Source organism: Ursus americanus, chromosome 23 (assembly GCF_024610735.1).
Source record: "Ursus americanus isolate L20-20 chromosome 23, mUrsAme1.1.p, whole genome shotgun sequence".
Classification (NCBI taxonomy): Eukaryota; Metazoa; Chordata; class Mammalia; order Carnivora; family Ursidae; genus Ursus; species Ursus americanus.
Genome location: NC_142149.1, coordinates 31,131,399 through 31,143,932, shown reverse-complemented (window position 1 = coordinate 31,143,932; position 12,534 = coordinate 31,131,399). Strand labels below are relative to the sequence as shown.

General features: G+C 42.9%; 2 protein-coding genes across 2 annotated transcripts; both read right to left on the bottom strand.

Moving 5' to 3' along the window:
• Window positions 1–2,241: 2,241 nt before the first annotated feature.
• Window positions 2,242–3,177, bottom strand: LOC123777079 (olfactory receptor 4D1-like). Its single transcript, XM_045773537.2, has one exon. It carries the CDS (start codon window positions 3,175–3,177, stop codon window positions 2,242–2,244), a length of 936 nt encoding a protein of 311 aa, XP_045629493.1.
• A 7,932-nt stretch (window positions 3,178–11,109) lies between these two features.
• On the bottom strand, window positions 11,110–12,045 carry LOC123777061 (olfactory receptor 4D1). The gene has a single exon (XM_045773518.2). It carries the CDS (start codon window positions 12,043–12,045, stop codon window positions 11,110–11,112), a length of 936 nt encoding a protein of 311 aa, XP_045629474.2.
• Between the last annotated feature and the right edge of the window lie 489 nt (window positions 12,046–12,534).

Genomic DNA, 12,534 nt, shown 5'->3' with positions numbered 1-12,534 from the left:
GTTTGCAACAACATGGATGGGTCTAGACAGTATAATGCTAAGTGATATAAATCAGTAAGTGAAAGACAAATATCATATCATTTCACTCACAGGTAGAATTTGAACAAATGAACAAAGAGGGAAAAGAGACACAAACCAAAAAGTAGACTTTTAACTAGAGAGCCAACAGAGGGGAGGTGGGCGGGGGATGGGTGAGATAGGTGAAGGAGATTAAGAGGACACCCACCTTGATGAGCACTGAGTAATAGATGGAATGGTTGGATCACTATATTGTACACCTGAAACAATTCAACACTGTAAGTTGACTATACTGGAATTAAAATTAAGGGAAAAGTATTGATGAGAAGTCAAAAAATAATTGTAAATGGGAACGGGTGGAGGAACTAACATTAACTGAATGCAGACTATATGCCAAGTCCTGTGCTGAAATTTTTCCATTTACCCCATTGACCCACACAACACTTTGAGCAATTACGGAAGTTTTATAGCTAAAGAAGCAGAGAGTCAATGATGTCCAAAAGGAGCACAACCTGCAGGAGTTAGAGACCGGGTTGAGCGCCATTGCTGCGAATCCTCTTAGTGTCTCACTATACAATTTAAGGCAGCATCAGAACATGGGGAATGTTTTTAATTTAGGCCATTTTATGAACAATTTCTTTTAAACTTTTTCTCTACAGTTTTTATGAAAGACATTGCACCAATCCATTACAGTTTCATAAATTTTTATTTGTTTTTATTTTTTAATTTATTGAGATAAAGCGAGAGAGAGAGAGCATGAGTTGGTAGGGAGGGACAGAGGGAGAGAGACAATCTTAAGCTGGCTCCTCTCCCAGCACAGAGCCGACTGGGGACTTGATCTTACCACACTGAGATCATGACCTGAGCTGAAATCAGAGTCAGACACTCAATAAACAGAAACCCAGATGCCCCATAGGGTTATTATATTTAGATATGAGTCACATTTACATCATAAACATAGCAAGCTTCAATAAGAAGCTTGTCTTAAATTCACATGGATATTTAAATTTAAAAAAATTCTCATGGATACAGCTGTGTTCATCAAAAGGGGGTATTGCTCAACAAATTCAGTTCAAAATTACGTATCTCATGTTGTGGAATGATCATGTGTAAGATACATCTGAAGAAATGTCTCCCATTTCTCTCCTTTAGGTCAATGCTATAGATTATACTTAGCATTTCTATGCTTCCTACCATCCTTAGTGTTGATATTCTGGATCACATAAAAGTAAAATTTTCATAAATTAAAAAAGGGACTCAAGATAACTTTTTAAAAAATTGAACCAGAAGTAAGTGAATTTCTGGTCATTTGCAAATAGAATCAATAGATTGAATGGGCAAAAGAAAATTGACAACCATCAGAGAATGCAAAGACATAGCTGAATGAAGTTACAGAACTCCAAAGATAAAGAAAGAAGAGTAGAAGCAGGAAGCAGAAAAGATTGTGATTATTCCAGAGTTCAGATGAGATTGTTCACCAGTCATCACAGATACTCATCCACAGCTGAGGAACTCTCCAGGTTTTCCCTTGTGTTTGTGGGCAGCCTTGAGTTTCTCATCCCACCCATAGCCTTGCCTCTAAACTTGGAGGAAACAAGTCCTGGCCAAGCCCTGCCACTCATGTGCTGTTTACCACTGAGCAAGTTGCTTCTCCCTGTGTTCTCTCATTGTTAAAATGTTTAATATAATAATAATACATCCACTGTCCATTTTATGAGGATGAGATAAAAGTGAGAAAGTGCCAGGGCACTTGGGTGGCTCAGTCATTTGAGGATTTGGCCCTTTGATTTCAGCTCAGGTCATGATCTTCAGGACCTGAAATCACACTTGGTGCTCAGCAGGGACTCTGGCTTGAGATTCTCTTTCTCCATCTCTCTCAGCCCCTCCCCCAGGTACTCTCTCTCTCTCTCTCAAATAAATAAATAAACCTTTAAAAAATAAAAGTGAGAAAGTGCCTAACATAATACCAAACATAAGGGTAGGTACATAGAAATATCGATTTAATGTCAAAAGTCACAGTCTATAAGGAATTTCCCCTACTTTTCATATGGAAAACCAAAGTTCAGATGGAAAAATTGTCATTTAAAATCAAGACTATTTCTTTAATTAGCCTCCAGACAGGGCTTAAACTCATTCCCTGGGACCAAGACCTGAGGTGATATCAAGAGTTGGACACCAAACTAACTGAGCCACCCAGGTGCCCCTAGTCACGATATTTTAAGTTCACTCCCTGTTACATATCATGAGGCGTTTACGTAATCTCTTCATGGCTGCCTGCATCTCCTGGTTCCTCAGGGTGTAGATCATGGGGTTGAGCATGGGGGTCATAACCGTGTAGCTGATGGATAAAGCCTTGTCCAAGGAAAAGGTGCTGAAAGGCCGGGAGTAGACAGAAATACAAGGAATGAAGATCATAGACACCACAATGATGTGGGTGGTACAGGTGGAAGCTGCCTTCTTCCTTGCCTGCCCTGAGTGGGACCTCAGCATCACCAGGATGACCGTGTAAGACACCAGAAGGAGAAGGAACCAGATGAGGACCAGCATTCCACTGTTGGAGATCATGAGGAGCTCCAGGAGGGAGGTGTCAGTGCAGGCGAGTCTCAGCACTTGTGGGACATCACAGTAGAAGTTGTCCAGGACATTGGGGCCACAGTAAGGCAATGGGAGCATCAGAGCCAGCTGGACAATGGAATGAACAAATCCCCCTACCCAAGTGGCCACCACCAACCCCCCACAGAGCTGAGTGTTCATGATGGTGACATAGTGGAGGGGCCGGGAGATGGCTATGTAGCGGTCAAAGGCCATCACTGAAAGGAAGAAGACGGTCCCACCACCAAAAAGATGAACGAAGAAGATCTGGGCCATACAGCCTTCGTAGGAGATGGTCTTCTTCTCAGAGAGGAAGTCTACCAGCATCCTTGGGGCAGTGACAGAGGAGAAGCAGAGGTCTAAGACAGCCAGATTGCGGAGCAGAAAGTACATGGGTGTGTGGAGCCGGGTGTCTGAGGTCACTGTGGCCATGATGAGGAGGTTTCCCACGACAGTGGTGGTGTAGACAAACAGGAACACCAGAAACAGGAAAAGCTGGAGCTCTCGAGTCTCTGAGAACCCCAAAAAGACAAACTCTGATACCCACGTGAAGTTTTTTGTCTCCATGGCATCTTCTCCGTACTCCTAAAGAAAGGGAATCATAGGTACAGATGCATGAAGTCACTTTTAGTGCTTTTAGTGCTCGGGGCTCAAACTGAGTTGTCCAGGTTTTTTGTCTCCATGGCATCTTCTCCGTACTCCTAAAGAAAGGGAATCATAGGTACAGATGCATGAAGTCACTTTTAGTGCTTTTAGTGCTCGGGGCTCAAACTGAGTTGTCCAGGTCCAGATGGTGGATCCTCATGTACAGATCATATCACCAGGGGCTGATTATTAATGGGCTTGTCTGTGGACAGTTGACAAGCTGCGCTGTAATATACATTCATAAGATATCTTAGCCATACAGAGAGTTATGCAACCTGCCTTTCAAACACTCTGTTGGAGTCCAACACACCAGCAGTCAAATTCAGGGCTTCTGGTTACTTGAGATTAGACCTTGATTAAGCTACTTAATCTCTCTGAGTCTCTTTCCAGTCCTGTAAGATAGGAATAAACACATCTTCTTTATAGAATGTCTAAGGCATGAAATAAAATAACACATCAAGTTTCTAGAACAGTGACTGCAAATGAATCACTCTGGCAATCACTTCTGGGTATTCTCCTCCTCTAAGACATCTTCCCTTCTTCCAGTCTCAAATAAACTTTTCTAGCAATCATTTTTCATGTGACATGTATCACATCCTCGTGTTAATGGGCTTTCCTATGACTATGTTTTTCCTCCACAATTTAACTGAAAGCTGCCAGAGGCAGACACATGGATCTTTATTTGTGCCCCACAGTGCCCATCTTGGTAGACGGTCCATGCTCCAAAATCATGTGGCGTTGATGCTGAGCTGGCAAAGAGCTGTGGGGTGCAGCCACTTACCTGGAGAGGCCCGGAAAGATATGAAGTGTGTTATGAGACAAGAGAAAGGCCACACAAGAGAGAGACTCTGGTTTAAGAAATAGATGGTGAATATTGCATGGCAGGGACTCTGAGAGCTCTACTGAAAGGAACAAGAGGTTTAGAAGATGTTACTGATACAAGGGAAGAAGACAAAGGAAGATGTTGAAACCAGAGCCTAGAAGCAGACAAAGGAAGCAAGGTGGGACAGGAAGAGAAAGGGGGAGGGAGGAAGAGAACAGGTGAATGAAGGGGAAATGGGAAGGTGGTGGGGGAGGAGGGAATGGGGCAAAGCTGGAGAAGGAGGTGGAGGGGGAGAGATAGAAGGGGACGGGTTAGGGGTGGGGGGCCTCCCCACTCCTCCTGCCCTGTCTCAGTCCCATCCTCTCTCACGTGCCTACTGTGGTCCATCATGGGTTAAGGGTCAGGTTCATCTCATCCTTTGCCTTCCATTTACTTCCACTGCAGGCCGGTTCTGTAAGACCGTCAATGAGACCTTTCTAAGCTCATAGCTGATCAGGTTTCTCTCTCATTAGAATCGTCCAGTGACTGTCTAGTGCCCCTGGCTTATGACTCAAACTCTTTAGCTGCCTACCTTGCTCTGTGGATTTATACAGGGTGAAGCACATGCTTACCTATGTGCATGCATCTCCCTCTCAGCATGTCACACAAGGCTATAAAACGTAGCCTTCACCTACCTTTGTAATCAGTATCCCTGTCACCCTGGAACCGATTGCCATTCAAGAAATTCATAGCTTCTCACATGTGCCATATGCTCGGTTATTTCCTTGGTAGCCTTGGTAATGAGTTCTGTTCTGAAATGCCCCCTACCACCTTCTCACCCTACAAGGACTGGGATATCACCTGCTCTGTGGCTCCTCCCCCTATCTCTCCCAGGCAGAATTAATCCCTTCTTTCTCTGGGTTCCAATAAGATTTTATAACTAGCTCCATTAGAGCATTTTCCAGCTTCTTCTCTTGTCCCTCTTAACTAGACTGTGAATTCAGTAACGTAACAGCTCCAGCACCTCGAACAGCAACACTGAGCAGTTGCTCCACACGTGTTTGCTAACTTATTCTGTGTCCTTGTTTTCACATCTAGGTGGGGATTTTGTGGTGCGTTTACTCATGCTCTGCTCTCAGCAGCCTCCATCCCTGCTTGGCTGTTAAGAGCCTGGGTTTCACATACGACCTGAGGCATCTGTTTTCAACATCATATTTGCCCTGAACTCCTTCCCGAGACTCTCCTCACACTTCAGACTTACTACCATCAGTCTATGTCACTTGTTTATTCTCCCCACGTTCCGGTACATGTTTCTGGGTCCTTCTTGCAGCTGATTTTTCTACAGAGGAGAAAACCTTGGTGTCTCACCTTCCTCCAGCCCAGAATGGGAGAATGGCTTCAGGTCTCACATCATCTTGGAGAGCCCCTTCCTGCAGCATCAGTTCCCTGGCCACTGCCCACATGTCACCTATGACAGCGGGGCTGACCCTAGGGAAAAAGGGCATAGCCTCAGGGACACACTACTGGACTAGGCTTGGCTCTCGAAACAGAGCTGGGCTGATTCTCTCCCTGATTCCCGCCGGAGGCAAGGGAACAAAGGGGGTTGTTAAAAAGTTTCTAAAAGGTCTCAAAAACACTTAACTCTCTACATGGTCTTCCTTGGGAGCCAAAGTACTAAGAACACTGAAAACTTTAGAGATTTGCAGGGTATGGGATTTTCCAGCTGCAATCTAATAGGACAAGAGTCTTTTCCAAATACACAAACTCTAGGAGTTTTAGACAACCCCATTTGTTAGACCAGTGATTCTTAACCCTAGAAGAATCACCTGGGAGCTTGTGAAGACTGAGTAGTGTGTCCCCAGCCCCAGACTTTCTCATTCAGTTGGTCAATAACAGGGCCAAGAATCTGCATTTGGAACAAGTTCTCAGATAATGCTGATGGTCCTCTTTCTGGGCCACACATTCAGCACCACCACCATCTGTTCTCTCTCTCTCTCTCTCTCTCTCTCAGAGAGCGTGCAGGATCATCAAGCTAACTGGTTTGATCACTTTCTCTCTATTCCTTCTCCTTTTTCTCTTTCTCCCTTTCCTTCTTCTTTAAACTTAATCGATCTTTATTTGAGAAATTCATCCGTGGGAAAACTTTTGTGCAATACCATCAATAATTTAAAAAATCTTGTCATTTATTTTACCAACCAGAGCCCCAAGTATTGTTTACCATCTGTATTCAGGTCTACTCACATTATTTATAAAATGCTAGCATTTTTTATGTGTGAATTATTACTGTTTCTAACACACGAATTGCTACAAGAAACTCCTATAATTTCTCATTATGAGAACCTGATCAAAACTGGGATTGACTGCCTATGTAAGCTTGATGTGCTGTAGAGCCTGATTTCGTAGAGCTCCCTGATCTACACAGCATTTCCAGGTTGGTCTAAGTTCTCTCATTGTGCATGTTTACACTTGGCCTCTGGCAGATAACAATACAGTGTGAGGATCTCCCACAAACAAGAGATGTAGGGTAAAAAACAAACCAACCACCAACTCTTCTTTAGAGCTTCGGTCCCTTTCAAAATTTAATCATTGGAACCAACTGGCCTCCATTGATTCTGGGGAAGGGGACAGGATTGTATATTTCATTGACTATCATGTGGGGGATTTTGAGTTCTGGTTTGGACTCCGCTTTCACTAAGAGAAAGCTAATATGTTTCAGTTAATATATTTCCCCTGTCAAGGCACATAGGGGCCTGTAGAACGTCCACCAAACCTCATCTCTTCACTGCATCCACTAACCAACATAATGAATTCCAAAGACGAGAAGGGCAGGAGGAGAGGGTTCACGCTAAAGACCCAGGCATGGAAAACTGAACTGAGAAAATGATTTTGCTATGTGCTATATATCTAAGAAAATAAATATTTGTCAGGCTTAGCTATTGTTACCACTTCAAACTTAATGCAGGCAGGATACATTAAGAAGCAACTTCTTTTATATTCTCCGTGAGGGTGCCCAACATCGCTGATAATCAATAATTCTCCCACTACGATGGTCGGTTTTATATGTCAACTCGACTAGCCTATAGTTCCCAGTTATTCAATCAAACACTAATGTAGGTGTTGCTGTGAAGGTACTTCACAGATGTGATTGCTATCTATAATCAGTAGATTTCAAGTAGAAGAGAAGTTCCTAGATAAGCTGGTTGTACCTGATTCAATGAGTTGAAAAGCCTTGAGGGCAGGAACGAGGTTTCCTTGAAGAAGGTGACCTTCTTTACTGAGGCTTCAGCTCGTGCAGAGTCCCTGCCTGCCTCTCCTGACCCCTGTCCTATGCATTTCTACTGGCCCCGGGGATCAGTCTCACAATCATGTAAGCCAAGTCCTTGCAATAAATCTCTTAATAGGCATATGTTAGCTGTATCCAACTGGTCCTGTTGCTGTGGTGGAACTCGGACTGATACACCACCTTTTATGGATCCAATGTAAAGTAAACATCTTAGGCAACGTTGATTGAGGTCTTTTCCTCCTCACACCTCAGTCATGCCTGAACTTGATTATAAATCCATCTGGAATGGCAAGCTCTACAGATTAATAAGGCTGAGACATGAAGTATTCTCCGAGCCAGAATCAAACGATCACTGAGCATGCCAGATAGAGAAGGTGAATCACTATGAGGTGCACCTGGAAGTCATGTACCACGTGCATCAGTTGAGTAGAGTTACACTCAAATAAAAAATTGTTTTAATCTGCTATCCCTGAAATAATTTACAGCCCTCCATCCGCAACTTCTCAGAGAGCTGTTTTCACTAATCCTGTATAAACAAAATGACAAAAGAGCATTACTTGACTAGACCTGATTGTTTAGACCCTAAAGAACCAGATGACTATCTTGGTTTAATTTGGAAGTATTGGTGGAAGGTTTCAACTTATATTACAAAGCTCAAAGTAATCAAACAATATGGTACGGGCACAAAAATTAGACACATACACCAATGGAACAGAATAGAAAACCCAGAACTAAATCCACAATTATATGGTCACTTAATCTTTGACAAAGCAGGAAAGAACAGCCAACGGGAAAACGAAGTCTCTTCAACAAATGGTGCTGGGAAAACTGGACAGCTACATGCAAAAGAATGACACTAGACCACTTTCTTACTCCACATACAAAAACAAACCTGAAATGGGTTAAAAACCTAAATGTAAGACCTGAAACCATAAAATCCTAGAGGAGATACAGGCAGCAATGTCTCTGACATCAGCCAATGCAACATCTTTGTAGCTATGTCTCCTGAGGCAAGGGAAATAAAAACAAAAATAAACTGTTGAGTCTACATCAAAATAAAAAGCTTCTGCAGTGAAGGAACCAATCAACAACACTAAAAGATGACCTACTGAATGGGAGAAGATATTTGCAAATGACCTATCCAACAAAGGGTTAGTATCCAAAAGATAGAAGGAACTTATACAACTCAACAGCAGAAAAACAAATAATCCAATGTAAAAATGGGCAGAAGACATGAACCCACATTTCTCCAAAGAAGACATTCTCCAATGGCCAACAGACCCATGAAGACACTCAACATCACTCGTCATCAGGGAAATGCAAATCAAAACCACAATGAGATACCACCTAACGCTGTCAGAATGGCTAAAATCAAAAACACAAGAAACAACAAGTGCTAATGAAGATGTGGAAAAATGGAGCCCTCGTGCACTTTGGTGGGAATGCAAACTGGTGCAGCCACTGTGGGAAACAGTATTCCTCAAAAAATTAAAAATAAAACTACTCAAAGGGCCAGTATGGCACTACTTCATATTTACCCAAGACAGAAAGACACTAATTTGAAAGGATATTTGCACCCATATGCTTACTGAGGCATTATTATGTGTCCATCCACAGATGTGATATATATATACATATATATAATATTCCATTGTGTATATACACAAACACATATTCAACCAGTGTGTATATATTCCATGTGTATATATTCAGCCATATAAAGGAAGAAATCTTACCGTTTGCAACAACATGGATGGGTCTAGACAGTATAATGCTAAGTGATATAAATCAGTAAGTGAAAGACAAATATCATATCATTTCACTCACAGGTAGAATTTGAACAAATGAACAAAGAGGGAAAAGAGACACAAACCAAAAAGTAGACTTTTAACTAGAGAGCCAACAGAGGAGAAGTGGGCGGGGGGATGGGTGAGATAGGTGAAGGAGATTAAGAGGACACCCACCTTGATGAGCACTGAGTAATAGATGGAATGGTTGGATCACTATATTGTACACCTGAAACAATTCAACACTGTAAGTTGACTATACTGGAATTAAAATTAAGGGAAAAGTATTGATGAGAAGTCAAAAAATAATTGTAAATGGGAACGGGTGGAGGAACTAACATTAACTGAATGCAGACTATATGCCAAGTCCTGTGCTGGAATTTTTCCATTTACCCCATTGACCCACACAACACTTTGAGCAATTACGGAAGTTTTATAGCTAAAGAAGCAGAGAGGCAATGAAGTCCAAAGGGAGCACAACCAGCAGGAGTTAGAGACCGGATTGAGCACCATTGCTGCGAATCCTCTTAGTGTCTCACTATACAATTTAAGGCAGCATCAGAACATGGGGAATGTTTTTAATTTAGGGCATTTTATGAACAGCCTTTTTAAAGATTTATTTATTTACTTTAGAGAGAGAGAGTGCGCGGCGCACGAGTAGGGGGATGGGCAGAAGGAGTGAATCTTCAAGAAGACTCCCTGCTGAGCACGGAGCCTGACCTGGGGCGAATCACAGGACCCAGGAGATCACGTCCCCAGCCAAAACCAAGAGTCAGTCGCCCAACCGACGGAGCCACCCATGCCCCCCACGAACAACTTCTTTTAAATTTTTTCTCTGCAGTCTTTATAGTGAAAGACATTGCACTAACCCATTTAGGGTTAATAAATTTACATCTGAATCACCTTTATATCAGAAACATAGCATAGCTTTGGTAAGAGATGTCTTAAGTCCTCAAGAATATAGCTGAGTTCATCTAAAGGAGGTATTTCTCAATAAATTCAGATCAAAATTGAATATCTCATGTCTCTCATTTCTCTCCTTTAGATCAATATTATAGATTATAATTAGCATTTCTATGCTTTCTACCATCTTTAGTATTGATATTATGGATCACATAAAAGTAAAATTTTCATAAATTAAAAAAGGGACTCAAGATAAGTCTTTTAAAAATTGAACCAGTAAGTGACTTTTGGTCATTTACAAATGAAATCAATAGATTGAAAGGACACAGGAAAATTGACAACCATCAGTGAATGCTGATGCTAAGTTACAGAACTCCAAAGATAAAGAAAGAAGAGTAGAAGCAGGAAGCAGAAAAGACTGTGATTATTCCAGAGTTAAGATGAGATTGTTCACCAGTCATCACAGATACTCATCCACAGCTGAGGAACTCTCCAGGTTTTCCCCTGTGTTTGTGGGAAACCTTGAATTTCACATCCCACCCATAGCCTTGCCTCTAAACTTGGAGTCAGAGGAACCAAGTCCTGCCCAAGCTCTGCCACACTCTTGCTGTTCACTAGTGAGCAAGTCACTTCTCTCTGAGTCGTCTCATGTGTTAAAGCGTTTAATATAAAATAATATATCCACTGTCCATTTTATGAGGGTGAGATAAAAGTGAGAAAGTGCCTAACACAATACCTGACACAGGAGTAGGTCCAGAGAAGTATTAATTTCAAGTGTCACACTCTATAAAGACTTCCCTCCACTTTCACATTGGAATTCAAAAGTTCAGAGGGAAGGGGCACCTGGGTGGCACAGCGGTTAAGCGTCTGCCTTTGACTCAGGGCGTGATCCCAGCGTTGTGGGATCGAGCCCCACATCAGGCTCCTCCGCTATGAGTCTGCTTCTTCCTCTCCCACTCCCCCTGCTTGTGTTCCCTCTCTCACTGGCTGTCTCTATCTCTGTCGAATAAATAAATAAAATCTTTAAAAAAAAAAGTTCAGAGGGAAAACTTGTCATTTAAAGTCAATATACTTTAAGTTCACTTCCTGTTACATATCACTAGGTGCTTGCCTAATCTCTTCATGGCTGCCTGCATCTCCTGATTCCTCAGCGTGTAGATCATGGGGTTGAGCATGGGGGTCATGACCGTGTAGCTGATGGACACAGCCTTGTCCATGGGGAAGGGGGTGAAGGGCCGGGAGTAGATATAGATACAGGGAATGAAGATCATAGACACCACAATGATGTGGGTGGTACAGGTGGAAGCTGCCTTCTTCCTTGCCTGCCCTGAGTGGGACCTCAGCATCACCAGGATGACCGTGTAAGACACCAGAAGGAGAAGGAACCAGATGAGGACCAGCATTCCACTGTTGGAGATCATGAGGAGCTCCAGGAGGTAGGTGTCAGTGCAGGCAAGTCTCAGCACTTGTGGGACATCACAGTAGAAGTTGTCCAGGACATTGGGGCCACAGAAAGGCAACGGGAGCATCAGAGCCAGCTGGACAATGGAGTGAACAAATCCCCCTACCCAAGCAGCCACCACCAACCCCACACACAATCGAGTGTTCATGATGGTGACATAGTGGAGGGGCCGGGAGATGGCTATGTAGCGGTCATAGGCCATCACCGAGAGGAAGAAGACAGTCCCACCTCCCAAGAGGTGAAAGAAGAAGATCTGGGCCATGCAGCCCTGGTAGGAGATGGTCTTGACCTCATGAAAGAAGTCCACCAGCATCTTTGGAGAAGTCACTGTGGAGTAGCAGAGGTCTATGACAGCCAGATTTCGGAGTAGAAAATACATGGGCATGTGGAGCCGGGAGTCAGAAGTCACTGTGACCATGATAAGGATGTTTCCCACAACAGTGGTGACATAGACAAATAGGAATGCCAGGAACAGGAATTTCTGGAGCTCCTGTGTCTGTGAGAATCCTAAGAGGACAAACTCTGACACCTGTGTAATATTCTGTGCTTCCATGGGATCTTCCCCACATGCCTAAAGAAAAACCATGCAAAACAACAAAATCATGAAAATTCCATCATTTTCCTTTGGAGAGTCAGGAGTAAGTTGATCAAAGTCATTGCTGAATACATTCAAGATGGAACTTAGAAGAGTCTTCCATACATTCTCAAGGCTCTCACAGACTTATCTCCTTAACCACACCCTACATGGTATCACAGGCATTTATGGGTCTTTCCCCCTTTGTATCACTCTGTCCTTGTCCCACAGTTTTCACGTCTGATTCATACCTCATGTGCCCGACAGAGTGCCTTGTGAGCGACAGGCTCCACAGATACGGTTGCATCAATGAAAAAATAAATAAACATATCAGCAAGTACATGTGACCACAAATATCATCATCCTGGATGCAAAAATCTTGAGAGGATACAGAGACTAATGATTTTAGATAACCCAATAGATGCTTGGTCACGGCAGAGCTTTGAGGAGCTGCATATGATTCATCGC